Source organism: Heteronotia binoei, chromosome 9 (genome assembly GCF_032191835.1).
Source record: "Heteronotia binoei isolate CCM8104 ecotype False Entrance Well chromosome 9, APGP_CSIRO_Hbin_v1, whole genome shotgun sequence".
Classification (NCBI taxonomy): Eukaryota; Metazoa; Chordata; class Lepidosauria; order Squamata; family Gekkonidae; genus Heteronotia; species Heteronotia binoei.
Genome location: NC_083231.1, coordinates 35,827,165 through 35,854,755, shown reverse-complemented (window position 1 = coordinate 35,854,755; position 27,591 = coordinate 35,827,165). Strand labels below are relative to the sequence as shown.

At 39.9% G+C, this 27,591-nt stretch overlaps 2 protein-coding genes across 3 annotated transcripts in view; one reads left to right on the top strand and one right to left on the bottom strand.

The window, feature by feature from the left end:
- Positions 1-2,828, top strand: part of CFAP96 (cilia and flagella associated protein 96) — a 14,005-nt gene extending 11,177 nt beyond the window's left edge. For both annotated transcript variants that reach the window (XM_060246449.1, XM_060246450.1), the window contains exons 7-8: positions 152-324; positions 2,160-2,828. In XM_060246449.1, coding sequence (XP_060102432.1) covers positions 152-324; positions 2,160-2,208 — 222 coding nt within the window. In that variant the 3' untranslated portion in view covers positions 2,209-2,828. The remainder of the gene's footprint in view (positions 1-151; positions 325-2,159) is intronic.
- CCDC110 (coiled-coil domain containing 110) lies at positions 2,338-27,591 on the bottom strand. Its single transcript, XM_060247369.1, has 6 exons — positions 27,564-27,591; positions 24,944-24,996; positions 23,182-23,247; positions 20,747-20,857; positions 13,758-15,672; positions 2,338-3,388 (listed from the first exon to the last, which is right to left on the bottom strand). The coding sequence occupies exons 1-6, from the start codon at positions 27,589-27,591 to the stop codon at positions 3,201-3,203; spliced, it is 2,361 nt and encodes a 786-aa protein (XP_060103352.1). The 3' UTR covers positions 2,338-3,200.

Genomic DNA, 27,591 nt, shown 5'->3' with positions numbered 1-27,591 from the left:
ACTCTCTGGATCCAAGGAAGGTCATTTTAAAACGTGTCATCATCAAGACGGGTTGGAGTTAAAGGTCAAATAGTATTTTGAACTTCTCTTGTATTGACTAAGTATTTTTATCCAGTGCCCTCCAATTGTTAATACTTCTTTGCCCTTCTAGCCTGGTGGCATGAAAGCGGGCACATTTGACCCTTTCCCAACCTATTCCTCAGACCCATACATAGTGAAGATGCTTAAACCTATCACGACCAATAAACAAGGACGAATATATAATTCCTCTTCTACAACAAGGAGCAGACCAGTAAGAAGTATTATGGCTGCCAATGTTGAAAAGTAAGTATTACTTCTTTATATGGCTAAATTACATGGAAGCAGGGCATTTTTTTAGCAGGAATGCACAGAAACGCAGTTCCGGCTGGCTTGGTGTCAGGGGGTGTGGCCTAATATGCAAATAAATTTCTGCTGAACTTTTTCTACAGAAAGCTGCGTGAAACTATGATGGTGACATCAGGGGGGTGGTGGCCTAATATGCAAATGAGTTCCTGCTGGGCTTTTACTACAAAAAAAGCCCTGCTTGGAAGGATGCCAAGTCCTCTCATTCTGGTGGGTAAAGGGTTTTACTCCATGATGAAGGAAACGTACTCTGAGTATGTTCCAGGGTATTCCAGTGTAGTTTTACTCAATGTGTTTGATGGTTCAGCCCTTGCACCAAAAACAGATGGTTCTTCACAGCCAAAATTAAATGGAAATTATTATTTCATAATCCTAATTTTTGACTAGCACAGGGCCCACAGAACGTGTGGTCTGCCAGGCAAAACTCAGCCCAGCCAGTCACAATGGCAGCTTCCTGTTTCTCCTGCCTGGCACTGTAAAAGGAGAGATGGGGAGGTTGTTTAAAATTACCCGTCAGACCACATTTCATGGTCTAGTTGCAGCTACATTCTACGCTTTGAGATATTTAGTGCATAGCTTGATAGTGAGCTGCTCTGTGTTGTGTTTCTCTGGGCCAGTGCAAATATCTGAAAGGTTTACACAGCAGTGCTGGGGTGTGTGTGTGGAATCACACATTGATGGCTTACCACATAACAGCCACCATACAACATCTAATGTGACCATGCAGACTGCTTGATTCAATCTAGGTTTCGAGTTTGTCAGATCTGCCACTCCAAATGGTCCCTTCTTCCAACAACTTCCTTGATTAAAAAAACCCTTCCCTTTCTGTGGAACTCAGTGCACTCATAAGGAGTTACCCCCTTCTAAATCCACTGAAGTGGATTCTGTTTAAGACTGCACTATTAGTAATGTGATGATGACCTTTAAGTGATGGGATTGGGGGTGGGTGGATAGAGGGAAGGAGCATCCTTCTGGTGTTTTCCTGATCAAGGAATGCAAGTAGTGTGCACCTCCAGAAACCACTGCTAATATTGAGCAGAAATGGATTTTCCTTTGAGTAATTTGGAATAAAACATCTTGTCTAGTTCTGGCCCAAAACACTGGACAAGGCCAGGAGTATGTAGATAGGGTCCAGTCTGTTATTTGATCTTGGCAGGATTTCAGCTATCAAGTGAAATCCTATTATATTACATATGAAGTTGCCTTATTCCAAATCAGACCATTGGTTTGTTGAGGTTATTATTGTTTACTCAGACGGGCAGTGGCTTGCCAAGGTTGTCTTTCATCTCATGTACCCCCTGGTCCATTCAGCAGGCAATGCTGGGGGTTGAACCTGAAGGACCTCCTACATGCCAAACAGATGCTCATGCTGATCCAGGGCCTAAAAGCTGTGCAGAACTCCCTATGCACGTGTCATTTTAAAAATCAAAGCTGGATGGAAGGGAGCAGTGCAACTGAGTACCATGTAAGCCTCAAGAGATTGCTTGGCCAGCAATATCTTACCTAGGGGAAGTGGGGATGAAGTGGAGACATACAGGGATTTTTTTGTAGCAGGAACTCCTTTTGTAGCAGGAACATATTAGGCCACACACCCGATGCTCTTATTACAGGACCTACTGTAAGCTCTTGGAGGATTGGCTACATCAGGGGGATGTAGCTTAATATGCAAAGCAGTCCTTGCTACAAAAAAAGCCCTGGAGACATGTCTATGGATTCTTTCAGAGACAGTGAGCCATGCTTCCAGTAAATCTTATAACATTTTCTTTATATTTCAGGTCACTAAATGTTACAAATTACAAGGATCCACAGCTGATGTCGTATTAGCTGTAAAAAAACCAAGGTGAATGATCTTTTCTGGTTTCTGTAGCATTTGAACAACTCGCAGGGCTCCTGAAATAAATGGAAGTTTCTGTGGCTGAGAGAGAGGTAGTTCAAAATATTGCAACACCTTACCACAATTGTATCCCATTTCTGATTATATTTCAACATATAAACAAGCAAATTGATAATATATTAACAAATAATGTTTTTAAAACATGAAGGATGTTTTGATGCAGGTTGTATTTAAACAGTTACATACGTGTTTACATGTTAGGTATGCATTGGAAAATATATATATATATATATATTGTTAGCAATAATAAATGTGTATCCTTTGCTGTGTAACTAACATCAAGGTTTTTTAAAAAGCCATTTGCCATCCTAACTGAATGGAAATGGAACATTTCTTCAAAGGTTTTAGTACCTGCTTTAGGTAATAGATACCAATTTAGATAAATGCAAGTGTTTCATCAAATTGTTTTTTGTCTACCAAATTGTAAATGTTCTGTACAGCATTAATATGGGAAAACATAGCGCAACAAAGGAAATCCCTTTACCAAAAGGTCATAAATATTCAGATTTTTTTTTTTACAAAATAAAGACAGGTTTTATATTTCAATTCATTAAAATTTTACATTTTGTTAGAAATGCATTTTATATCCTGACTTGCCTCATTTTCATTGACCAAACAATAGTAATGACTGACTACAAAACTGAGGTGAATACCATATTTTTCATAATGCAATAATATATTAAAAACATCCCAAACTGATCCATTCTTCAGGAAAAGACAAGTAAGGGAAGGGGACAGTAAAGTAATGTTATAAGTTTAAAGGTGAGTTTTGCTGTTTCTCTTCCCAGTTTAATTGTTCTTGAGTTTCTGATAGCACTGTTCCTTGCTATATTTTTCAAACAGAGAGATCGGGAAGATACTCTAATTGTCTGTATGGGGTGGAGTTGTGTGTGTAAAACTTGTGTGCAGAGCCCGCAAAGCACTAAGTCGCTGTACAGAGCATGCTATATTTCTTCTGGACAGCAGTGTGAAAGCTTGACTCCCCGATGACAGATGTGGTGCTGCGGACTGAAACCGTGCTGAAATGCTGCCGGATGTTCCTGGGCCCCTCCTCTTTGTGATGCGCCTTCTCTTCCAGTGTCCTTCGGATTTCTGCAATCCTGCCGCATTCTAGCAAATTGGAAATTTTGGAAAAAGGTTGTTAGGATGGCATCAGATCTAAATAAGCAGCCAGTTTAGAAGTGGTGGTGTAAAGAGAAGCCTTTCCTTTATTACAGGGAAGCAGAAACAGAGAAAAGAGGATGCAGTGCAAAGCAATCCAGAAAAAGTCACTGGATGGCAGTGTAAAGTCTTTTCCTTTTTCCCAAGCAGATGAATTAATGGAGTGCGCTGATGCCTCAAAGGTGGTGATGAGCATGGTAAAGGTTGTCTTTGTGAGAATGCTGTTATCTTTGTTAGGAGTCAAGGTGGAAGGTGCACTCTACCGATGCCCTGCTTGATCAGGATTCTGCTGTTCAACTGGGCACCAAGCAGAGGAAGGGGATTATGGCAGTTCTAACCTTGGACCTTGGTGTACAGGGAAATCCTAAGGGGAGCGTGTGATGCAAAACTTCTGTCCCTTTCTGTAGGAGCTGAGACAGACCTTCCCACTAAATAGAGCAATTTTATGTAGCTGTCTTCATATCAGGATGGCCCAGGCTATCCTGATTTTATCAGATTTCAGAAACCAAGCAGGTTTGTACTCGGACGGGAGACCACCAAGGGAGTCCGGGGTTTGTACACAGAGGTAAGAAAGGGCTAATTGCCTGTGAATATTTCTTGCCCTGAAAACCCTACCATCAGCACTTTCTAGTACTATCTTCATACTGGCTTCACAGATAAATAGGCCGTGACCTTTCTGACTTGCATATATATACAACTGATAGTTAAAACTAGAAGCCTTCCTCTTACACCCTGGGATGCTGGATTAGCTACATGGTTGCAGGCCTTGCCACTACAGTCAAGCAACTTCATTCTGTTAAATTGTCCTTAATTAGCATGACTAAAATATCACGCATAGATTACAAATTGTGTACTTGTGCATGTACACACACACATATCATTGCACAAAACTTGAAATGATGCATTTTGCCAGAAGCCTTATAAATGGTTTATTTTTTTTTACATAAACCCAGAGGATAGTGTTATTCATAAAGATATCATTTTTTCTTATAAAAGCTAGGTGCCAATCCAGCCACCCTAATTACGGTAGTATTCTGTCCCTCTTGTGTGCTTAGATTGGTATTGTAGATAAATGAATGAGTCTGCCCTGAATAGTTTCAAAGTCACAATTTTCGTCATTCTGATTCTTGACTGTCCCCTACACTTTCTGAAATAGTTGCCAAACATTATTGTTCTTGTTTGTTTATTCATTCAATTTCTGTCCTGCCCTTCCCACTGAGATGGGCTCACAAATGGTTACAATATAAAAATTAATACAACAAACTACGTATAAGTACAGTAAACCATATCTAAAGGTCTAAAATTACATCAATTGAAACCAGTAAAACATCAAGATGGCATCATGATTACCCTGTCTGCTCAGATATTTCATGAGTATCGTCTGATGAGTGGATTCCTGAGCTGTCAAGAAGACCCAATTGCGTCATTATTAAAGAACATAAACTAAATTACAGCTAAAGCCTCACTGTTATTACCTGAAGATCGTTTCAGAAGGTAGCTGTGTCAGTCTGCAGTAGAAGAGTTCAATTTGAGTTCAATAGCACATTAGCAAGTTGGAAGCAAGTCTTAATTAACAAGAGATTTATTTCCAAATGACTATGTTAGGATTATATGATCAAACAAATTACTATTTGGGTTGTTTGGTCTGGCCCAGCACAATTTTTATTAATCCCCAATTTTAGAGGAAACTGTTCAAATGGTAAACCTGCAAACATTTGCTAATTTTGAAAACCAATAGGGATGGGCGCAGACCTGAACCCTAGCCAGGGTTTGGTCTGACCTCTGGCAGGTTTGCAAGCCTTGAACCGAGGTCTGGGGAAGGAGCCTTCCCCCAAACACTTACCAAGCTTCTCCTTGGTTCAAAGGAGAACTTGCACACACTACTTCCAGGTGGCACTTCATCCAGAAGTGACAATGCATTGCCTGATGTTCTCACATCACTTCCTGGCTCCTCCTTTGGTGTGTTGTGGTTAAGACAAGAAGCTAATCTTGCATATCTAAAGTAAATCTGACTAAGATAAATATAGTGTTAACTTAACTGGAAGATTACTAATTAGGAAGTTAATTTTTTTAACTGTAAATTGTAGTGAATTAGAAGGATGACAAGTAGAGAAATTTATAACACATTTTTTTCCTGTTTGTTAGTTTGCCTACACATCCCTAAACCAGTATTTCAATTTAAACTACTGTTGATTGCTGGACTTGAGTTAAGGGTAAGAGAAAGTCTGACCTAATGGTGGGAGGCATGACTAGAGAACATGAAAAAAAGACAAAGAGCTCTGAAGGCCTCAGGCAGTCCACTATGCAAACTCTGGAGAACACTGGCAGATTCTGCATCACATTCAAGAACATTCTGTATTGAATAGAATATTGCAATACTAGTAGCCAAGTACAGTCCTGGACTTCAGGTCTTTGATCCAAAGCCCGTTGGCCTGGCTGAAGTTATCTTGGAAAGGGCAGCGGGGAGGGGGGGGCATATTGGTGAAAGTAGTAGAATCAATAGGCCTCAGCATTATTTCAAAACTGGAAATTTTTCTAAACTGATTTTTTCCTGGGTACTTGAATTCATGTAGACAATCACACTATATCACAGTAAGCTCAACTATTCCAGAACAGGACAAACGGAGCAGCAGTCTGCTAAGAAGTGAGGAAGATTTTATTACACTGCAGGTCCACATGTGATAGCATATGTTTTCTGTATGGCCTCTGTATTACACCGATCATTAAATTCCATAAGGGCATTTTCACATGAAGGCATTACCCTATTCTAAATCAAAGTTCCGTCTGAAAACTAAGTGTTTGTTGTACAATAATTTATTCCCTGGCAAAAATTCAGCACGCCTAATGTGTGGTAAATGGTGGTTTAAACAAAGTAACCGTTAGGAAGGCACTTTAGAGATTACAGAATGGATCTTGATTAAAATGCAGGGATCTGGACTTACCCTGGTCCCATTTGTGGTGCCACGGGGAGGGGTAAGAGGGAGAGCAGCCTTTTGCTGGGTGGAGGGGACAGGGCCAGGCCAAGCGTGGGAAGCAGGGGACTGCCCCAACCTGATGCTGGCCCTATGGGCTGTCTCTGGGGTGCACTGGAGGGCAGGGGTCGCCAGCAGCAACTTAGGACATGGCGTTGCCTCCTCCTGTCCTCTTTGGCCATCGGATTGCTTGGCTCACCCTCCCAGCCCTTTATTTAGGTTTTTTTCCAGGGGTTGCATATGGATTGTCGTCTTGTTTTTCTTGTTACAACTTGGCGGTATCAGCATGGGGCTGGATGCGTTCTCTGGAAATCAGCCTGCATGCCCACTTCTAGAGTGTGGGGATCCTCTTAAGCGATCTTGGCATGAAGGGAATTCTGAGAGAGCTGTGACAGGCCAAGGTCACCCAGCAGGCCTCATGTGGAGGAGGGGGGGGATCAACCCCCGTTCCCCAGATTAGATGCCACCACTCTTAACCACTACATCATGCTGGGTTGGGAACATCAAACCTTAGGAATGTCTACACTGGAAAAATAAAGTGTCTGTGGTAATCCTCTTCTAGAAATAAGCAATTCCAATACCAAAGGCAACATCTCTGTAATATTCACATATTACCCAGTAGCAGAAGTCAGGGTTTCCATCAGTTCAAGTGTTCAGGCTATGTGCAGTATGGCCAGGCCCATAGCCATGAGTGTGTGTGTGGCTGTGGGAACTCTGCCCTCAGCTTATGGGCAGGGCCCCCAACCAGCAGCCTTTGTTCTCTGTCGCCGTGGCCTCTGCCACATCCTCTTCCCTCCCTGCAATCCAAATTGTGCAGGAGAGGTGGCAGGAGCAGCCACTGGCCTCTCCATGTGGCCTTCCCTCTGCTACGGCTTGAAGGCCACCCCCACTGGTGATTCAAATTGTACTGGAGGGCCAGCAGAAGCAGCCACATGCCTCCCCACCTGATTTAAAGACCCCACCAACCAGCTGGTCAACAGGGTCTTTAAATGGCATAAAAAGGCTGGTGGCTGCTGCTGTTCTTGTATGATTTGAATTGTTGGTGGGAGTGGTTCTCAAGCTGTGATGGAGGCTGTGGCCAGGAGGGAAGGGGAGCATAGACTTTTTAGGTGGGAGGGGTTTTTTTTGTTCTGTTTTTTAAAAAGTCAGGTGCCCCCTGGATTTTTAAAAAGCCCCCACAGACCTAAAAAATTCTAGCAATGTCCCTGAGTATGGCTACAGTAATATTCCCATGTTAAGAATGTGTTCGGCTGGAAATTTTTAAGATCAAGCCATAAAGCCTTAAGATAGCAGTAAGCACGTTGTGAATAGATGTGACCAAACACTGCAGCTGTTTACCGGATTCACCAAATAGGATTTAATATCACAAGGAAATTTTAGACCTTCTCACCAGATTCGTCACCCAGAAGCAATAAGAAATGTTTTGATTCAAGGAAGATGTTTTATGTAGGTGAATGTGCTGGTCTTAGTTCATGCTATTTAGAGGACAATGCTGTTGCTGGTTCATGTTAGTGTCTTGCTTACATACTACCATAATATAAGGGCAAAATGGGTCTGTGCTTTTTAAAAATGTGATGTTTCCTCATTATTATTGATTACATGTGAAAAATCATCCCAAATGTTTCTTGAAGGCTTAAAGGAAAGAGATAGTAATTAGATAAGAGCTTAAAAATGGTTTTCAAAGAAGAAAGGTTTATTACAAATTCTTCGAAGGACAGATTATTTCAGTTTGTCTGGAATCGCCTGGAAAAAAAGACAGTTTTATTTAAAACACACGTGTGTGCATGCACGCACACACAAAACCAACAGGAAGCATTAATTGCATGAACCATTTGTGGTAGCTACAAATTCAGATAACCACCATGCCTCATGAGCCAATCCAACAGGCACCTGAAGTTAATCCTAATATCTCCTTGATGGTAATTAAGAGCTTAATTTATACTGATTGTAAAAAAAAAGACAAACAACAATGTCACACTTGTAAAATATTCACTGTCTTTCCCCCCAATAAATGTTTATTCTGTTATTTCCCCCCAACAATATTTATTTATGCCTTCTAATGAATAAAAATAACTACTATACCTATAGACAAGTATGTAATATGGAGAAGTTTGATGCTTGATCTTCACTGAAAGATTAACTGTAGTGTTTGATTTCTCTGCAAAATATATGCCCCTAAGCATCTAGCAACTGAGAGCATGACTCTGATACCACCAGTGTTCCCTCTAAGCTGAGTTAGTGTGAGCTAGCTCACAATTTTTTAGCCTCTGGCTCACTCATTTCTGTCTTAGCTCAGGAAAAATGGTCCCAGAGCAAACTAATTTATGCAGTAACTCACAACTTTAATACCAGTAGCTCACAAAGTAGAATTTTTGCTCACAAGACTCCACAACTTAGAGGGAGTATTGGATACCACCACAGGGCACAAAAGACCTTTTCCACTCCAAGAGCACGTAACTTGAAGTTCAGGGCCACATTGAGGAGAGGAAGAGCTCAGCTGGATGAGTACCTGAGAAGACTTCCTCTGGACTCCCATTAAAAGTAATGTCTGCCTCCCTTCTGGGTAATGGAGTCCTGATTTGGGAGCTTTGATATACAGCTCCTGACCATACAGTCCCCCTCCCACCATCGCCTTCCTTCTCTGGAGTTTCAGCAAGTTTCTTTAAAGGGAAAAAAGGGATTGGTAGTAAATATTATTACAATTCTCATACTGGGGAAAGTAGAGAAAATCAATGAAGAATATAAATAAAGATTTCTGGACTCTAAAAATCTACATCAAAACTTAACACCTCTTTGTTGTTACAAGCATATCAGTGCTAAAAGTAAATGGTTTTCTTGAACTACTCATACTGAAAAGATTCCCAAACATCTTCAATTACAACTTAAAAGACTGCAAAACAAAATTTATGAACTTTATTTTGAAAGAGGTCTGACAAAGCCTGCTTTTGTTACACTCGTTTTTGGCATTTACAGTTTGATGTTTATGTGACACCTTCCTTCTCAATGGAAGGCTGCATTGGGCTTTTGAGATGCCCTGAAGTTTATTTTAGTGCTTTACAGATTACTTTGGTGGTTTCTGGCATTCCCTAAAGATTTGGATATTTTTCTGGTTCCAAGATCTGAACACTGCATGTTGAAAGATTTAATGCTCTCTGCTGCCATCTCGTGTCAAAGATTGTGAAACTACCAGATCAATATTTCTGTTATTAATTTATCATCTGGATTTAATAGAATTAATCCATATTAATAAACTAATATAACATAAATTATATTCTTTCTTTTTAAACTGTACACCTTTATTATAAATTATTTTTGTCTCACTTCTGTCTCCTAACTTTCTCCCTCTTTTAATTAAACTATATTAAGTAAAATATTCTTCCATCCTCTAAAAAACAAAGAAGTCCAAGTGTATAGTTGTTTCTATTTCTAAATGTTCTAAATATTTTTAAATGGAAAAAATCCAGGAGACCTTGGCGATACAATTACGAACTATATATAGCACAGATTAAAGAGCCTGAACAATGAACGCAAGAATAAATTAAGCAAGCCAGATTATCTGCATATGACAACATTTAAAAAGACATATCAACATTTTACAAGAATTCACAGCAGGGCTGAGATTCAGAAAAAAGCTCAACATAACTCTCAGGAAACTGACAAGTTAAAGCTCAATACAAAGATTTAGAACTACACCAAGAAGTCACAGACCCCACAGCTGGAGCTAGTAAATCAAATGATTGAAATATTAGAGACCCAGAATAGAAATTGTAACCTTCAATTTAAGAAAAAAAATAATAAATAAGTCTCAGATAATGGCAGGGAAACTCGACAAAGCAACAGCATATTAGCAAAATGGATGGTCTAAACATAAGATCAATAAATATCAACAAACCCCCCTTCAAAGCAGTCAAAAAGATTTAACTTATTTTTTTAAAAAATTCATATATTATCTGTATTCAAGAAACCCAAATGAACCTTTTTAAAAAACAAAAACAAAAAACCAAGTACTTGGGTAAAGCTTATCTATCTTCGGCCAATGAAAAAAAAACGGGGGGGGGGGGGTTTAACAGTTTACATAAGAAACCAACAAATAAATGTTACAAAAGAACTGAAAGATCCTGAAGAGAGATATATTATACTGAAAATAAGATTTCCTGTAGGCAAGATTAATATATTAATATCACTATATGCTCCAAACAATGCCAAGGGAAAATCTTATGAAAAGTTTTTTTCAAACGCTATTGGACTTTCAAGGAGAAATTATGATTTTTGGAGATATGAATGGAGTAATGGACTTAAAGATACATTTAAAAGGGGGCGGGCTACCTAAAAATGTTTTTCAATTTATGGAACTATTACATCTGATTGATGCTTAGAAAGACTTACTTTTCTGATAAACATCAAACATAATCCAGAACTGATATGTGCTAGCTATCTAAAACACTAATTAAGAATTTAAAGAAGGTTAAAATACAACCTAAAATCTTCACAGACCACAACCCCATTATTGGCAATTTGGCAGGGAGATCAGATTAAAAGGAGAGACTGAATGATCATTTTCAACTGCAAGAAGACATATTAAAGAATTTTTATGACTATTAGAAGAATTTTTAAAAATTGAACCTTACAGATGTAGTCTCCATAGTGACAATCTGGGAAGCAAGCAGAGCTTTCATGAGTGGAAATCTGATAGCCATTGCAGAAAGAAAGGAAGAAAGGAGAATCAGAATACTGAAACTAACAAAAAAAATCAGATTTTGGAAGGAGAGCATGAAAATATCTCAATAACCAATTAAATATGTTGCAAACTGAAGATATGCAGAAAAAGTTATGCTTCTTGAAACAAAAATACTTTGAACATGTGAATAAACCTGGATAATTTTTAGCTCACTGCTTAAAAAAAGAATCTGCAAGAAAAAAAGATAATAGGAGTTAAAATGCACGTGGCAGAAGAAATACATGAGCAGTTCCTTTCCATTTTTTACAGCTTTCCAAAGAAAGAAAATACATCAGGACTCGAATAATACATCAAAGATCCACCAATCCCAAAGTTTACATCAAAAAATAAGAGATATTTTGAATCAAAATACCACAATACAAAACATTTCACAACCTGTAAAAAAAGAGAAGATAACGCACCAGGCCCAGATGGGCTAATAAAATGTATTACAATGTTTGGAAGAAGAATTAATATCGCCACTTGAAAAGGTGATGAACAAAATAAGTGAAAACAAGATACTACCCCAGAGACACACATCTATAAAGAGAGTAATGATCCAATGTTACCCAAATCTTACAGACCAATCTCCTTATTAAATGTGGATTACAAACGCTTTACCTCAATAATGAAAGAAAGGCTATGAAAATGTATAGCAAAATTTATTTATCCTGATCGCACCAGGTTTGTACCAAAGAGGTTCATGAAAGACAGTTTATGATTGATGCAAATGAAGTTGTGGAGAAAAAAAGACAAAAAACAGTGTTTATCTTTTTAGATGCTGAAAAGGCATTTGATAACCTTTCCTGAACTTTTTAACAAAATGGTTTACAATGTCTTAATTATGGACTTGAATTTGAAAAGGATATATGGAATTTATGCAAAACAAAGTGCAAACATTTTAATTAATGGAATATAAGTAGATGGATTTCAAAAAAGGTACCAGACAAGGTTGCCCACTATCACCATTATTATTTATTCTTGCAATAGAAATTTTTGCTACCAAAATCAGATAAGATCCCCATATTGGAGGATTGAAAGTAGATGGAAAGGAATTCAAATTAAAAAGTTATGCTGATGAAGTTGTTTTGACACACTCCAATCCACAAACCACACTTCAACATGTCATAGAGCAAAGAGTAAAATTTCATTATTTCTCACAATTTAAAATTAACAGGAAAAACACAAAAATAATCTCAATTTTTTAACAAAACAGGAACAGAAAAGTATTAAGAAAATTATAGGATGTGAATTAATATCTGGGCATAAATCTGACTGGGCAAAGTGATATATTATTTAAAGATAACTATGATTTATTTATTTAATTCCATTTATATCCCGCCCCCCCCTCCGAGGTGGGCTCAGGGTGGCTTACATGATCATAAACACATAATAGGACATAAAAACCATAAAACGGTTAAAAACATAGAAAAGCTGACATTTTGGTGCTATGATCTTAAGTTTCAGATTGATGTTCTCTGTAAAGCAGATCTTAGATGGTCCTCTCCACTGCTGCTATAAAGCAGATTGCAAGAGGTGGTCCATATGTTGCCATAAACTGTACTGGCCGCAGTCTAATTTGCAAATGCCTGGTGGAAGAGTGCTGTCTTACAGGCCCTACGGAACTCTATGAGCTCTCGCAGGGCCCTAACTTCTTCCAGCAACTTATTCCACCAGCGTGGTGCCACTACAGAGAAGGCTCTGTCTCTAATTGTCATGAGCCTGGCCTCCTTAGGGCTGGGGATTGAGAACAGATTTTGTAATCCAGACCGAAGTGCTCACTGGGGAACATGTGAGGAAAGGCGGTCCCTAAGGTATGCAGGCCCCTGGCCATATAGGGCCTTAAAGGTGAGAACCAGCGCCTTGAAAAGAACCTGGTATCCGATAGGCAACTAGTGCAGCGCAATCTGGAAGAGAATTCAAAAAGATATGGAAAGAAGGTCCAAATTAAATCTGCCCTGGCTGGGAAGAATTTCTGCAATTAAAATTATTATATTGCCTATTTTTTAAATCTCAGATGATACCAATTAATACACAAAAGGAGACCCTGAAAGATTGGCAGAAGCAAATAAATATGTTTATTGGGAATGGCAAAAAGCCAAGAATCAGATTCAAGGTGCCACAAAATGAAAAAAGAGAGAAGGATTAGGGGTACCCAATATTAAATTATATTATCAAGCTGCAAACTTGGCCTGGATTGCAGGCTGAATTAAAAGTCCAAATGACAGATTAATGAAACTAGAAACTGCAGACCTGACAGAAGGGCTACACAACCTCCTGTGGATAAAGAAAAGAACCCAAACTCCAAGCAAAAAGCATGTAATTAGAGACAGCCTGCTTAAAATCTGGGACTTATTAATAATAAAAAAGTTTATCAGCTTCACCAATAATGTTATCAACATATGCATTTTATGATAAATGAGAGAAACCCTATTTTTTTTCTGAAATACTCTTAAAATGCATTATTTGCTCTTTTGATTATAGTTTGATTATGATAAATATAGCATTAGGATGAAATGTTAAAATTAAGCTAAACATTTACTATCCAGTATTCAATTCTAATGGTAATTAATTGTAATAACATTTGGGCTTTAAGGATATGTTTAAATAATACACAAAAACTACTAACCATCTCTCAGGCTACCATTCCTATGGAGACGATTCACTTCAAACTGCAGTACATCTCTTTCATTCTCCACTGAACGCATTTTATTTTCCGTCAGCAGGAGTGCCTCACTTATTGTTCTTATTCTAGCTTTGTACTCTGAAACTTCCTGTTTGTATTCACACACTTCCTTTTTAAGAACCCGGTTGTCTTCTTTCATGCCTCCTGCCAGTGCTGACAGCCTCTCACACTCTCTTTCCATGTTGGACAACTTGGTTTTTAAAACTCCGGTTTCAATTCTTGTGTTTTTACATTCATTCAGAAGCTTTTCCTTGGCATTATCTCTCTCTTTCTGGGCTTCCTCAAGCTCCTTCTGGAGGACCTTTCTTAAATCGGTGGACTCCTGCAAAATCTTTTCAAGTTTTAACTTTTTTTCTTTAAGAGACTGTGTTCTCCTAAGAACAGCTTCTGTATCAGACTGCCTAGTGTTTTCACTTTGTTTTACTTGCTGCATTTCCTTCTGTTTCTCTTCAAGTTTCTTTTCAAGCAAACTCTTTTCTACTATAAGCTGACTTACTTTTTCTTCTAACACTTTACGCTCCTCTTGAAATGATGCAATTTGACTTTCCAGAGTTCTTAAGGCTACAACAAGATCACCTTTTTCTTGTGTGAGAGCTGCCAGGCTTTCATGGGCTTCTTGGTTTTTCTTCTGAAAATCATCCAAGTTCTGCATTATTTGTTGGTTTTGAACATGAAGCTGATCCTGTTTTTCTTCCAGAATTCTCTTTCGCTGTTCATATTCCTTGCATTTCTTCAGTAACTTTTTAACTTCTTTAATACATTCCTTGCAGTCACTGTCTGATTTCACTAGCCTCTCTTGAATGTTGCTCTTCTCATCATGTAAGTCTTTAATTTGCTTCTGATACTTTGAATTTTGCTCAGTTAGAAATTGTATAACACTAGTCAGAGATTTCATTTGTTTCTTGAGGTCTATGTTTTCATTCTGAAGATCTACCACTTTTTTGTGCAAGGGTTCAGGCTCTTTTGGAGACATTTCTAGCAAGCCCCTTTTTCTACGGTAGTTGTCAGATCCAGCATCAATATCACAGGATTCCAGAACTTTCTGTTTTTGAAGTTCTAGTTTTGTGCCCAGCAACTGCAGCTGGCTGTCTTTTTTTCTTTCCTCTGTGTGTTCCAGAATAAAAGATTTATCTTGACCTCTTTGGGGCAAGAAATCTGGCTGCAACTTCTCAATCATGTTACCTTTAACACAAAATTCTTTGTTCTGGTTCTTGCCCTCAGTCTGATTGTTTTCTTTTAAAGAACCAATGGAAATATTAAGCTCATCTACTGAATCCTCCGATTTGGAAGTCCTCTTGGATTTAAAATCCTCATTTGACATACCAATTGCTTTTTCTGTTGGAGAATGTTCTGACAAGTAACCAGAATCACTGCCTTTACCATACAAAACAGTAGAAGTATTCTGAACTCCAAAGGTATATGGAGTTTCATGCCTAGGACTCTTTCTATTGTCCTCTTTCATGTCCCTGAAGGAAGAACTCATACTGTCTATCACATGCTCATTCTCACCTGCATGGAAGGCCGTGGAATCTTTATGTCCAGCATAGTTTTTAATCTCACCAAGGGCAGAATTTGCTTCTGTTCTGAAACCAACCCAAGGTGGAGAAAAACTGCTGGTGGCAGAATTCTTCAATTTGTGGTCATTTTTTAATGCCAGGATAGCTTTTTCTCTAGGGGTTCGATCAGAGGCTTGAGCTTTTCCAACTAACTGATATTTTGACAAAATGTGATGTGGAACATTTCCATCTGTGACTGAGTCTCCAAAGATTTTGTTGGAATAGGTTTCAGAACACTGCGTGAACCTCTTATCAAGATGAAGTTGGTTCTTTAACAGTGATGCTTCTTGACACCGTCTAGGCTGAGAGAGAGAGATAACAATCCTGTTGGAATTTTCATTATTTAATACATAGAATGAAGCATAACATGGCACTGTAGACTGATTACATAGGCTGCGTAGTTTGAGAATCTGGTATAGATTTTATATCCCAAAAGCAGATTAATGTAAAACATAGAAGAAAAAATGGAGGTGGCAGTGCTTAAGCAGGAAATGTGGTTACTTGTTTTATTATTATTTCCATTTTTTAGCAGTCCAATTCTAAGCAGAGTTATGCCCTTCCAAGTTCATTGACTCCAGTGGAAGGTTATCACCATGCTTAGAACTGCATTTCTCAGATTTTCAGTTTTCCACTGAAAAACTTTAATGAACTTTTCCCCTCCCAGTTTCCTGATAATATATTTATTAAATTTGATTTTAGAACACCCTCCCCTAGAGGGACCAGGCTCAGGGCGGTGTATAACACAGTATCATATAAATATCATTAAAACCAATAAAACACAGTAGTAACCAAAAGAGGGTGTTTTTTTCCTAATGGTGTTTCTGGCCTCACAGGGAGGCAAGGGGTGGGAGTGCCAGAAAGATGAAGCTGTTGCTGCCCTCGACCAAATGCCTGGTGGAACATCTCAGCCTTACAGGTCCTGCAGAACTGTATCAGGTCCCACAGGACATGAATGTTACTTGACAGAGAGTTCCACCATAGTTGAAGCCAGGGCGGAAAATGCCCTGGCTCTGGTTGAAAATGGTCAGATCTTTCAAGCCGGGGACCACCAGCAGATTTTGATCTATTGAGTGCACTGGTCCCAAAGATACTTGGGTCCTGGACTCTCTGATCAGCACCAGAACCTTGAACTTGATCTGGTACTCCACTGGAAGCCAGTGCAGCTTGAGCAACACAGGATGGATATATTCAGTATACAGAATCTCTGTGAGGATGAGCATGCCCACGTTCTGTACCAGTTGGAGTTTCTGGGTCAGCCTCAAGGGTAGGCCCTAGACATGGGCACGAACTGATCCATGAATCGGGTCAATTCATGGTTTGTTCTGAACAGGTTTGGCCCTGATTTGTTTGCTTCATTTTTGCAGTTCGTTTTTCCAGACAGACTGGTACTAGGTCAATCAATCCTAGGCAACACTGGGGGTTATCTTCTGGGAAATCTAGGAACATTCATAGCAGCTTTCCATAGCTTGATTGGCAGCTCTGGGAGCCAATCACAGAGCTCCCATTCTGCAGCATGAAGAGAGAAGAATTTGTTGTTAGAACTGAAGCTGAGCTTTCCTTGAGGCACCAGCTTTGGGGGGTGGGCTATAACTTGGACATTCTGAATTCAATCTTTGCCAAACTTGGAAGGTTGGTGGAGGAGAGCCTGCTGAAGTCTCCCGGTGAGTTTTACACCTCCTAAACCAAATGAACCAATGAACCAGTTTAGGAAACCATATGAATCATGAAATGAACCACCATTTCCCCAGTTTTTGCCCATCCCTAGTAGGTCCACATAGAATGAGTTAACAGTAATCCAGTCTGAAGGTGACTGTTGTATGGATTACTGTGGCTAGATCAGGGCGAGACAGATAGGGGGCCAGTTGCTTGACCTGGCACAGTTGGAAGAATGCCAGTATGGAAATATTAGTAACTCATGTCTCTATTGTTATGGAGAGATCCAGGATCACACACAGGCTCTTGACAGCAGGTGCCAGTCTTAAGAACACATAATCAAGAACTGGGAACTGGCACCCCAAACCAGAATTTCCCCACCCCAGCCACAGAACCTCTATCTTAGAAGGATTCAGTTTCAGCTGGCTCTGTTTCAGCCATCCCAGCAGTCTCCAACTTCTCAGCCAGATTTCCTAGGGCAGTATGCAGCTGATCGCCCATCAACAGATAAAGCTGGGTGTCATCAGTGTACTGGTAACATCCCAGCCCAGATCTCCACACCAGTTGGGCAGGGGATGCATACAGGTATTAAATAACATTGGGGAGAAGACTGCCCCCCAAAGGACCCCACATACCAAGGGGTACCTTGGTGACATCCTTGCTCCCAGTTCCACCCTCTGTCCCTGACCTTGGAGAAATGAGGTCAGTCACTTCATGACTATCCCACAAACTCCTATGTCGGTAAGCCAGTGCGTCAGATCATTATCAATTATGTCTAACACTGCTGTAAGGTCTAAGAGTATCAGCAGTGCTGACCCGCCTCAATCCAATTGTCTGTGGTGCTTGTCCATGCAGGCAATCAAAGCCATCTCCATCCCATGGCCAGGGAGGAAGCGGGACTGTAATGAGTTCAGGGCCAATGTGCCTTCCAGAAAACTCTGAAGCTGTTCTGCAACCACTCTCTCAATTATCTTACCCAGAAACAAAAGGTTCAAGACTGGACAGTAACTGGATGGATCTAAAGGATCCAAGTTTAGCTATTTAAAGAGTGGTTACAAGCACAGCCTCTTTTAATCCCTCTGGGTAGACCCCCAAGTCCAGGGACGGATTGATGATGTCTACCAGGAGATCCTGGGTTTCCTTGCCACTGGCTTTCACTACTCATGAGAGACAGAGGCCTAAGAGGATGTGGTTAGCCTAACAGCGCCCAGGATCCTGTCAACATTGGCCCAGGAGAGTCGGCTGAAGCTATCATTGAATCCAAAGATGGCCAAGGAGCCTCCAGTTCACTTTCTGTATCATTGTTGGCTGGGAGGTCACAGCAGAGAGAAAAGATTTTCTCCACAAAAAAGGCTGCAAAAGCCTCATAGGAAATGGCCAAATTCCTAACATTTTGGGGCCTCTCTGTGAGAGACATTAAAGACCTGGTTACCCTAAACAATTCTGCTGGATGAGAGCTAGCAGATGTGATGGAGGCTGTACAGAACTCCTTCTTAACAGTCTTCACGACCATCTCATAGGATTTCCATCTAGGAAAAGATGGAAATATTTTCCATATAGGAAAAGAAAACTAAAGCAATAAAGTTTAAATGCATCTGTGTTTTGATAACCATTGCTAAGAGGGAAAAAACAACATTAATTTCTACTTAGTTCAAAGGATAAAAAGGAGGGAAACTTTTTAAGAGGGAAGAGTCTGAATTCCATGAATCTGAAGGCTAGGTTTAGGTCAGTATGATACCCAATTTGGAATGATGGTATTTTGGATCTTCAAAAGAATTAAAAAAAACCCCACACCTTTTGAAGAAGCTAGAGCAACTAGCTGCAATTTGTCCTCCTTCTAAAGAGCCCTGCTTAAACTGTCCTCTGATGCATTGAAAACATTAGTTTGATTTGTTTAATATGATGGAAGGATATGCAAGAACATGTCCTTAGCAGAACTAATTGAGCAGATGGTTTTGTTATAATTCTGTGCTGGTTCATTTGTTGTGCTGCAAAGCTGAAATACTCTGTTGATTTTTCTACTATAGGCATGGAGTTGCTTCATCTGTAACTATACTGTCAAAAATTGTGGTAGGATATGAGTTTATGTGAGTCACTGCTCACTTCTTCAGATACAGCTAGAATGTGAGTCATATATTAGAAAGTGGGATGATTTCAGATGCCAAATGATATAAGGCAGATGGACTCACATTCTAGCTGTATCTGAAAAAGTGAGCAGTGTCTCTGCCACAAATTGTGTTAGTCTTTAAGGTGCTGCTGGCCTTTGCTCTTTTCTACTGCTACAGGCAGACTAACATGGCTGCCCATATTGATCTGTACTGTCATATTATGAATGATTCCAGCAATATGGGCAATCAGAGGGAAAAGCACAGATGCCATCAACAGTTTATCAGTGAAATTGGATGCCTATGCATTTTAAACCAGTACTTTTCCTCAGGGACAGAATAAAATCTGGAAAAAAGCTTTCATCCAAAATCTATGTGGTAGTCTGCATGCCAGCCAAAGGAGTCCCCTCCCTGGGTTGGGAAGGTGTTCCCTTGACTGAATTGGGGAAGACCAAAAAGGCTTTTGGTGACTTTCTGCTGTTCTTTCAGGTAATATGGAAAAAGCCATAAAACACTTCTGCCTCCTCAGAATTACTATGTTTCTGGTAACATCATAGTACTTTGGGGAGAAAAAGGTATTCATCCGTTCTTTCTTATATGTCTCTTTTCAAAATATTCATTTTATTTCTTACATATATTCATCTCCTCTTCTGAGAACCTCTGAACAGATTAGATAGGCCTCCTGATAGTCTTTCATCGACACACTAGCTAGGCTAAGACCTGTTTAACTTGAACAATGAAATTACAATGTGTACTCTTGCCATTTTCAGGGCTCACAGCAATAAAATTTAGTGTTTATATAATGCTTTCCCTTAGATTAACTCACGATAATGAAGCATAAACCACTGCAGGCGCAACTGTGGGCAGGGTGACAAATGCACTGAGAGGGAGAACACTGGTAGCCATCTCAGACCCCTGCTGGATCTGACCAGTAATCCATCTAGTCCAGAACTTTGTCCCACACAGTGGCCAACCAAATCTTCCGGACAGCCAACAACAGGTATAGAAGCCAAGGACTTCCCATGATGTTGCCTCCTGGGTCTGGAATTCAGAGGATTAATGCCTCTGAATGTGGAGGTTCCCCTCAGTCACCATAGATTCATGGAGGATGTCTATCTAACCCCCTTTTAAGCTGTTGATTCCTGTGGCCATCACTACATCCTCTGGCAGTGAATTCCACATTTTAGTCACTCTCTGTGTAAATAGTATTTCCTTTTGTCTGTCCTGAACCTACTGCCCATCAGTTTCATGCTCTCAAATTCTTGTATTTTGGGAGAGACAGAAAAAAAAAATCTCTGTCAACTCTGCATCCTATGCCTAATTTTATAAACCTCTCTAATGTCCCCCTGTAGCTGTTTCTTTTCTAAAATGAAAAATCCCAGAATCTTCAGCTTTCCCCCTAATTTTAGGAAAGTTCCCTCTTCTGAAATCAAACGTTACAGTTTAGGAGTAACTTTCCATTGAACTGAATGCTGAACTTAACAGAATTGTGGTCACTGTCTCCAACTGGTGTAACAACCTCTAATTCTCTTTAGCATAGGCTGGTAATTCCCAGCAAAACCACAACAGTTGAAGATATACATACTCCTCCTTTAGCAGTAAAAAGAAAACAACATACCATAGCAACACGGAGAGGCGTGCTGCTCAAAAGTAAAGGGTCTGGATTAAATTCAGGACGTTTCACATCGGCAATATTTTTATTAAGTATCTCGCTGATTTCAGACTGAACCTGAAGAAACATGCAATAAGATGGTTATCTTCCTCCCTTGCTCTTCCTGTTTCATATTGATGATTAGACTGTAAGCTGTTTTAGCGAGCAACAACACTTGGTAGAAGTTTAAGAGCTCATGATTTTTGATTAGCTAATATACTGGTGGATAAGCAGTCATACTCTGCCCGTCTACACACACAAAAAACTGCTCCGTGGAAGAGAAATCCCTAACAATAAACATTGAGGAAAGATCCAAGCGGGCAGCCGTGTTGGTCTGAAGAAGTTGAACAAAGCAGGAGTCAAGTGCCACCTTTAAGACCAACCAATTTTTATTTAGAACGTAAGCTTTTGTGTGCTCTTAAGCACACTTCATCAGATGAGGAAACCAGCACAGTGAGCAAAGCCATACATAGGCCACTGCCTACCAGCTATGTATGGCTCTGTTCAGCTATGTATGGCTTTGCTCACTGTGCTGGATTCCTCGTCTGATGAAGTGTGCTTAAGAGCACATGAAAGCTTAGGTTCTAAATAAAAATTGAGGAAAGAAGCATTTGTTTACTGAGGGTTTTCTTCATACTTGTCTCTGGAAGAGAAACAGCTATATAACCACAGGTGATGGAAGTAGGAGTTCTTGGAAGAAGAAAGAGGGCTATCTGAAATTTAAAATAACTTGTTTTGCCACTTCCTGTTGAACTTGGGTTACAGTAATCTAATATTTGTGGTGTATTGCATTATATGGAGCCTTCATTGCTACCTATCAACAGGGAATCAGTTGCTTTTTAATAAGATACTTGCTATTCAGAAGCCAGAACCTTCTGCAGGGTTCTTTGCAATTGTTTGAGTTTTTTTTAATACTAGAAGAGCAAAGCATTTTAACCACTCCTCCCCCATCTTCTCGCCCCCACTAAGAGATCGCAGCTTGCTCTGTCTTTGACTGATTTCTCACTAGGCTTGTTTTAGTCTCAGAGCCCTCCCTCCTGGTGCTTCTGTCCAATTTTGCACAAGCTGCCACAGGGCTGTGACTTGCCCTGCCTCTTTCCTATGGCAAGCAAGATCCCCTGAAAACCCGTTTCTGCTTGCTGTGGGAAAGAGGTGGGGCAAGTCATAGCCCTGCAGCAGCTTGTGCGAAATTGGATAGAAGTGCTGAGGGGCGGGGGTAGGGCTCCGAAACTGGAACAAGCCTACTGAGAAATCGGTCTTTGTGTCTGCCTGCTATTTTGAAACAGGATATCACTGTTGGTTCACATTGCGAGAGGTTCTGAGAGCACAAGAATGTTTTTGCGAGGATGTATATGAATAGACAGAGCTTTCAAAAGTCTAGCTCTGTGCATCTGCCTTTCTGGGATGGTCAAATGCCTGCCTTTGCCTACTGTTCTCCCTCTGCCTGCCTTCTTGGGGGGCTCTGTTGCATTGCTGTAATTGCTCATGAATTGGGAACTTTTCATCCTCTGGAATCTGGCAGGGAGTATTAGTTGGGAACGGGCTTTAATCCTTGATGATTTCATCCAAAACAGAGTTGTGAGAAACTGGAAATATGTTTTCCATTGAAATAAATGGAAGCAAAAAAAAATCAAGTAACAAAAATCAATAACAAAAGTAACAGCTTCCCCCCACCTTTTTGAAACGTCAGAGCACCAGCATACCTCTACTGCTGAGAAGGTGGATGTTCTGTGTTTTGCACGTTTTGGTCTCAACCACCCTTCACTGAAGGCTGGAGTCAGGAAACCAGACACTAAAATAGGTGCATGACAGGAGCTGTCCTCCTTTCAGTGGCGTGGTCTGGATTTTATTTCCCTACTCCACTATTCCAAAGAGTGTGAAGAGCAGCAGAGACAGACAGGAAGAGTAATGACATCTAGATTGGCCAACAAGCCATTTTGGGAGATAAGGGAATGGGTGGCCTGTGGGTAACACAAGTTGCCAATCAGGATTTTAGGTGCATATTTGACTTTGTCTGCTTTAGGGTATCTGAGGAAGTGTGAATGCACCAGAAAACTTATACCCAGAATTAAACTTTGTTCTTAAAAGAGCCACTAGACTCAAACTTTGTCTTAGGGTGAGTTAATGTGGCCTGTGATTTTATTCATGTTTGTGGGACCTTATAGCGGTGGCTGTGTAACGAGAGAAAAATGAAATCAAGGCTTATTTTTTGGGGAGGAGGAGGAAATCCATAGGAAAAAAAATCTCAGGAGAGCATAGAAGAATTACAGGGATTTCCCAGCTCGTGCTGAGATTTCTCTGTTTAAGGTTTCAATTAATTTTGGATTTAAAAATACTTGTTCCCCACTCAAGCATGACCAAAAGTTACCTTTATTTTATGAATATTTATAATTTGCTCTTACCATATTTACATTCCGCAAAGTTTGTTGTCGAAGGGCTTGAAATGATTCCAGCTGAAGTTTTAGGACCTACATATGTACAAATAGTTAAGTGAAAAGCTAGAAATCTTCACAGTGCTGTAAAATTTTCACAGCCCAAACCTAAACAGAGCTATTCTAAGCCCACTGAAGGCAATGGGCTTAGAATGGTATAACTATACTTAGGACTGCACTGCACAAGTTGCTTATATCTAAGTGTGTGTCCCAACTGCTGTTTGTTAGTATTATGGGCCCTGGCCAGGGGCTCCATAGATTCACAGGAGTTCCCAAAGAACTGACACAAGACATCCAGGAGATCTTTAAGGAGATCTTTACATAACCAAAGGAGATCTTTAATAACCCAATCAAAGTTATTAAAGCAAATACAGGCTAAGCTTCAATCAGCTGGCCTTGAGATGCTCACATATGCACAGTAATGCTCAGCCAAATTTTGATATAAGAACATAACTAACACTACACATTTTATATCCTAAATGCTGGCTATGAGCCCAAAGAATGATTAATTAAGCTATCCCAAACACTTGGATGTCAGGCCATCTTGCACCTGGCTTCCGGAGTGGGGGGGGGCCCTTAAAGATAAGCATTACTAACAAGCAGGTAACTGGGAAAGTTCCCCTGAGAGCAGCTAATACTATCCTCTCTCAGAACTCAGGGCAACTAGGCACCAACATGTAGCAAAGACAGAATCACCTGTGCCAATACAGCTATGACATCTATCTATTACATTCTTAGCATGGTTTCTGTACAGAGAACTCGGGGTCATACAGAGTTTTCTTCTCCACTTTACCCTCAGTATGCTAAGTATTAGTGTGGCCCTGATCTGCAAATTTAGATATCCGCAAATGGAGCCCATGCTTGAGAAATAGATATATAGATCTATGGAAACTGACATATATACTCCATCCTATGAGTGGCATATATAAGATTCTAAACTACATGTACTGCGTTGCTACTGATAAACAGACTAGCATATGTGTGGAGCTGGTGATTTAAATACCCTGCTAGAAGAACACGATAGAGCAGCCTTCTCTTTTTTATTCTAATGGATCATCATTGTGTATGGTGCTCTCACATAGTATTTTCTATCCCACAGACTGGCTAAATAAGGGTTTATAGATTTGTGCAGTATTTCAACATCTTCCAGAATCTACTTGGCCAGAGACAATACTTGGACAAAAGAAACTGTGTACACAAAGGTTAACAAAGATTCTGCCCTGTTACTTTTATTTCTCTCTTCCCATCCTAAACAAAACTGCAGTGTCTTCAGCCTTAGATCTTGTGTCCTGTAAACTGAAACTTATCAGACCAAACCCCGTTTATTATGGTAGAGATTGAATGGAGGAAGATTTGACTGCTTCATTTCATACTAAGACCTCTTGACCCAGCTTAATCAACCAAAGCAATATAAATCGGTAGGTAAGGTTTTTCATCCCATGGAGATAAAGGTTAATCTACATAAATCAGTAAGTGAAGTTTTTCATCAAATGGAGACAAAGGTTTTATCACATGCTGATGTCTGCAAATCAAGCTGTTGTTCGACTGACAGAAGGTGGTAACAAAAAAAAAAAAAAGACTGCCTAAAACCCTAACGTAAGAACAAGATGATATCCACTTGAACTTTGGTAAAGTTCAAATTTGAGCAAAGCCATGGCCTTCCTCTTTACCACCCATTATTTCAGGTATAATCACAAACACATTACCTAATTATCCAAAACAGTAAGCTTACTTTCAATGCTGACTGGGCTTGTGCTTGACTATTTCTTCCTGAAGCAGATTTATCTGAAAAAATCAATGCAACACACCCTGCAGCTATAATTATACACCTTGTGACTTTGTCCATAGAAAAAACAAATATACATTAATTAAGGTTCTATTGCTAATGCAAGTAATGTCTGGGATGCTACATCTTCATTGCTTGTCCCATTTTCAGCGGTTTCTGATGGTACCACTTTTTTCATTCTCTTGGATAGTCAGCTAGCTGTCCAGCACACACTGAATGGGTAGCTAAGTCCAAGAGACTCTCAGGGTTTGAACTGCCTATTAATTGAAAGCCTTGTGTGCTTCTGCTACTAAAGGAAGAAGGTGAGAAAGCAGAAAAGGGGAAGAGTCAGAAAGAAGAAAAAGAGGAGAGGGGCAGACAACTAAGAAACAGAAATGCCAAATGGAAGTGGCCTATGCATGTATTACAACTCTAGTAGTATGTGAACAGTAAAGAAGCTAAATACTTCACTGCTTGAATGTAGGGTTGCAAAATCAACATGCCCATATACGGGCATTCTCTGCAGTAGATAGACCCCACCTTTTAGATTGCTTGATGAGGTGAGGAAGGCCACCATTCTCCTGGCTTTCAGCAAACTATGCAAAACTGAATTACTCAGGAAGGCATTTTTACAGAGTTTAATAGAACAGAATAGTTCAGGATAATAGTTTAATATAGGGAAAGGGGTTGTAGACTATATAGCAAATTTTATTATTTATTTAATTTGATTTCTAGTCCACCCTCTCCTGCACAGCAACAGTCAGAGTGGGTTATAACAATAAACAATAAATTTAGGATTATTAAGAACATATTTACACAAGATTATCTGTGTTGTTACTACATAATTTCTACATTAACATACCATGTTAATATTTATACTTTGTTTCAGATTTGTGCATTCTGAAATCTTTTACATGGTTCATTGGATGTCACATCCTGTTTGTTTTATTGACTTCTAGTTGTAGTGAGAAAGGCGGACTCTAATAAATAAAGTAAATCAGATCTGATCAGTTCCTGGAGATCTGCGGGTGGAGTCTGGGTAGAGGAGAAAGCTCAGCAGTGGTATGATACCAGCGAATCCACTCCCCAAAATAGCTATTTTCTCTAGTGGACCTGATCTTTGTCATTTGGAGACCTGTTGTAATTCCAGGAGAATTCCAGGCCTCACCTATAGGTTGTAATATAAATCAATAACCCGTGGTCAAATTACTAAGAATTCACAAATATTTCTATTACAAGCTTCAACAGTACAGATCAATTAAAGGTATGATCAATCAATATACAATGTTTACAATTTAAAACACTTTGATACAAATAATCCAATGAAATGCTTGTGCAAAGTTTTTCTTTATAGATGATGATCTGTACTTGGTGTGTTTGATAAAAACATTGAAGTGGTTTGGAACTTGGCAATTGTGGGTTGCTTGTTGCCCATCCATGAGGATGGTACTTGAAACGAGCTAATAAGCTAGTGAACTACACCAGGGGTGGGCTGAGATGTCCTGTACAAGATTCCATTTTTGGCAGTACTATTTGAATCTTGAAAGAAGACCAGACTTTGCACTTGCAATATATTGGATTATTGTATCATTAAAATTGTAAATACTGTATAATGATTGAATATACCTTTCATTGAATTGTACTATTGAAGTCCTTAATAGAAATATTTATGAATTCTTAGTAATTTGACCGTGGTCTATTTATTTATATTACATTGATTTTTCTGTGGTTCTCTCCACTGTATGTCTCCCCACCTAGAAGTTGGCAACGATGGCAGAAACTATTGCTAGAGAAATAGTAAAGGGTCCAGTAGTACCTTTAAGACTAACACATTTTATTGTAGCATAAGCTTTTGAGAAACACTGCTCTCTTAGTCAGAGACTTTACTATTTTGCAGCAACAGACTAAGACAGCTACCTCCTCTGGATCTACTGCTAGGGAAGTAAGCTACTGCTGTTCAAAAAGGGGTTACAATGAGGCACAGATCACCACTACCCGCTAATGATGACGCTCATAGAGAGGGGACCCAATGAGGTCATGATCCGCGCAGCCTCAGGCACAGGTGCAATGACTTCAGTGTTCCCTCTAAGCTGAGTTAGCGTGAGCTGGCTCACAGATTTTTAGCCTCCAGCTTACACCTTATTGTCTTAGTTTAGGAAGGATGACCCCAGAGTACAATAAATTGTGCAGCAGTTCACAACTTTAATGTCAGTAGGTCCCAAAGTAGAATCTTTGCTCACAAGACTCTGCAGTTTAGAGGGAACACTGAATGACATCACATCCAATCACAGCATATACTAAAATAATCGGGAGAGGAGGGATGGCAAGGCTTCGCTCCTCAAAAAAGGTCACGATGTTTGTTTCAGTGGAGAGCTGCTTCACCTCTTGCTCCTGAGTCCTGGATCCCGGGCTCAGAGACAAGAACGGAGGGCGAGATCTTCTTGCCTTGGTCCTCCAGCCTCCACCAGGCGCGGCGGCTGCCTCCGTGGTCGCATTCCTGGGTTCCTGCAGCAACGCAGCCTTGGATTAATTAACTCTACTGTCTCCGCCGCCAATCTCCTCCCGCCCCGCCAATCTTGAAACCCACCCAGCACGTGCACTTCGCCGGCTTTCAT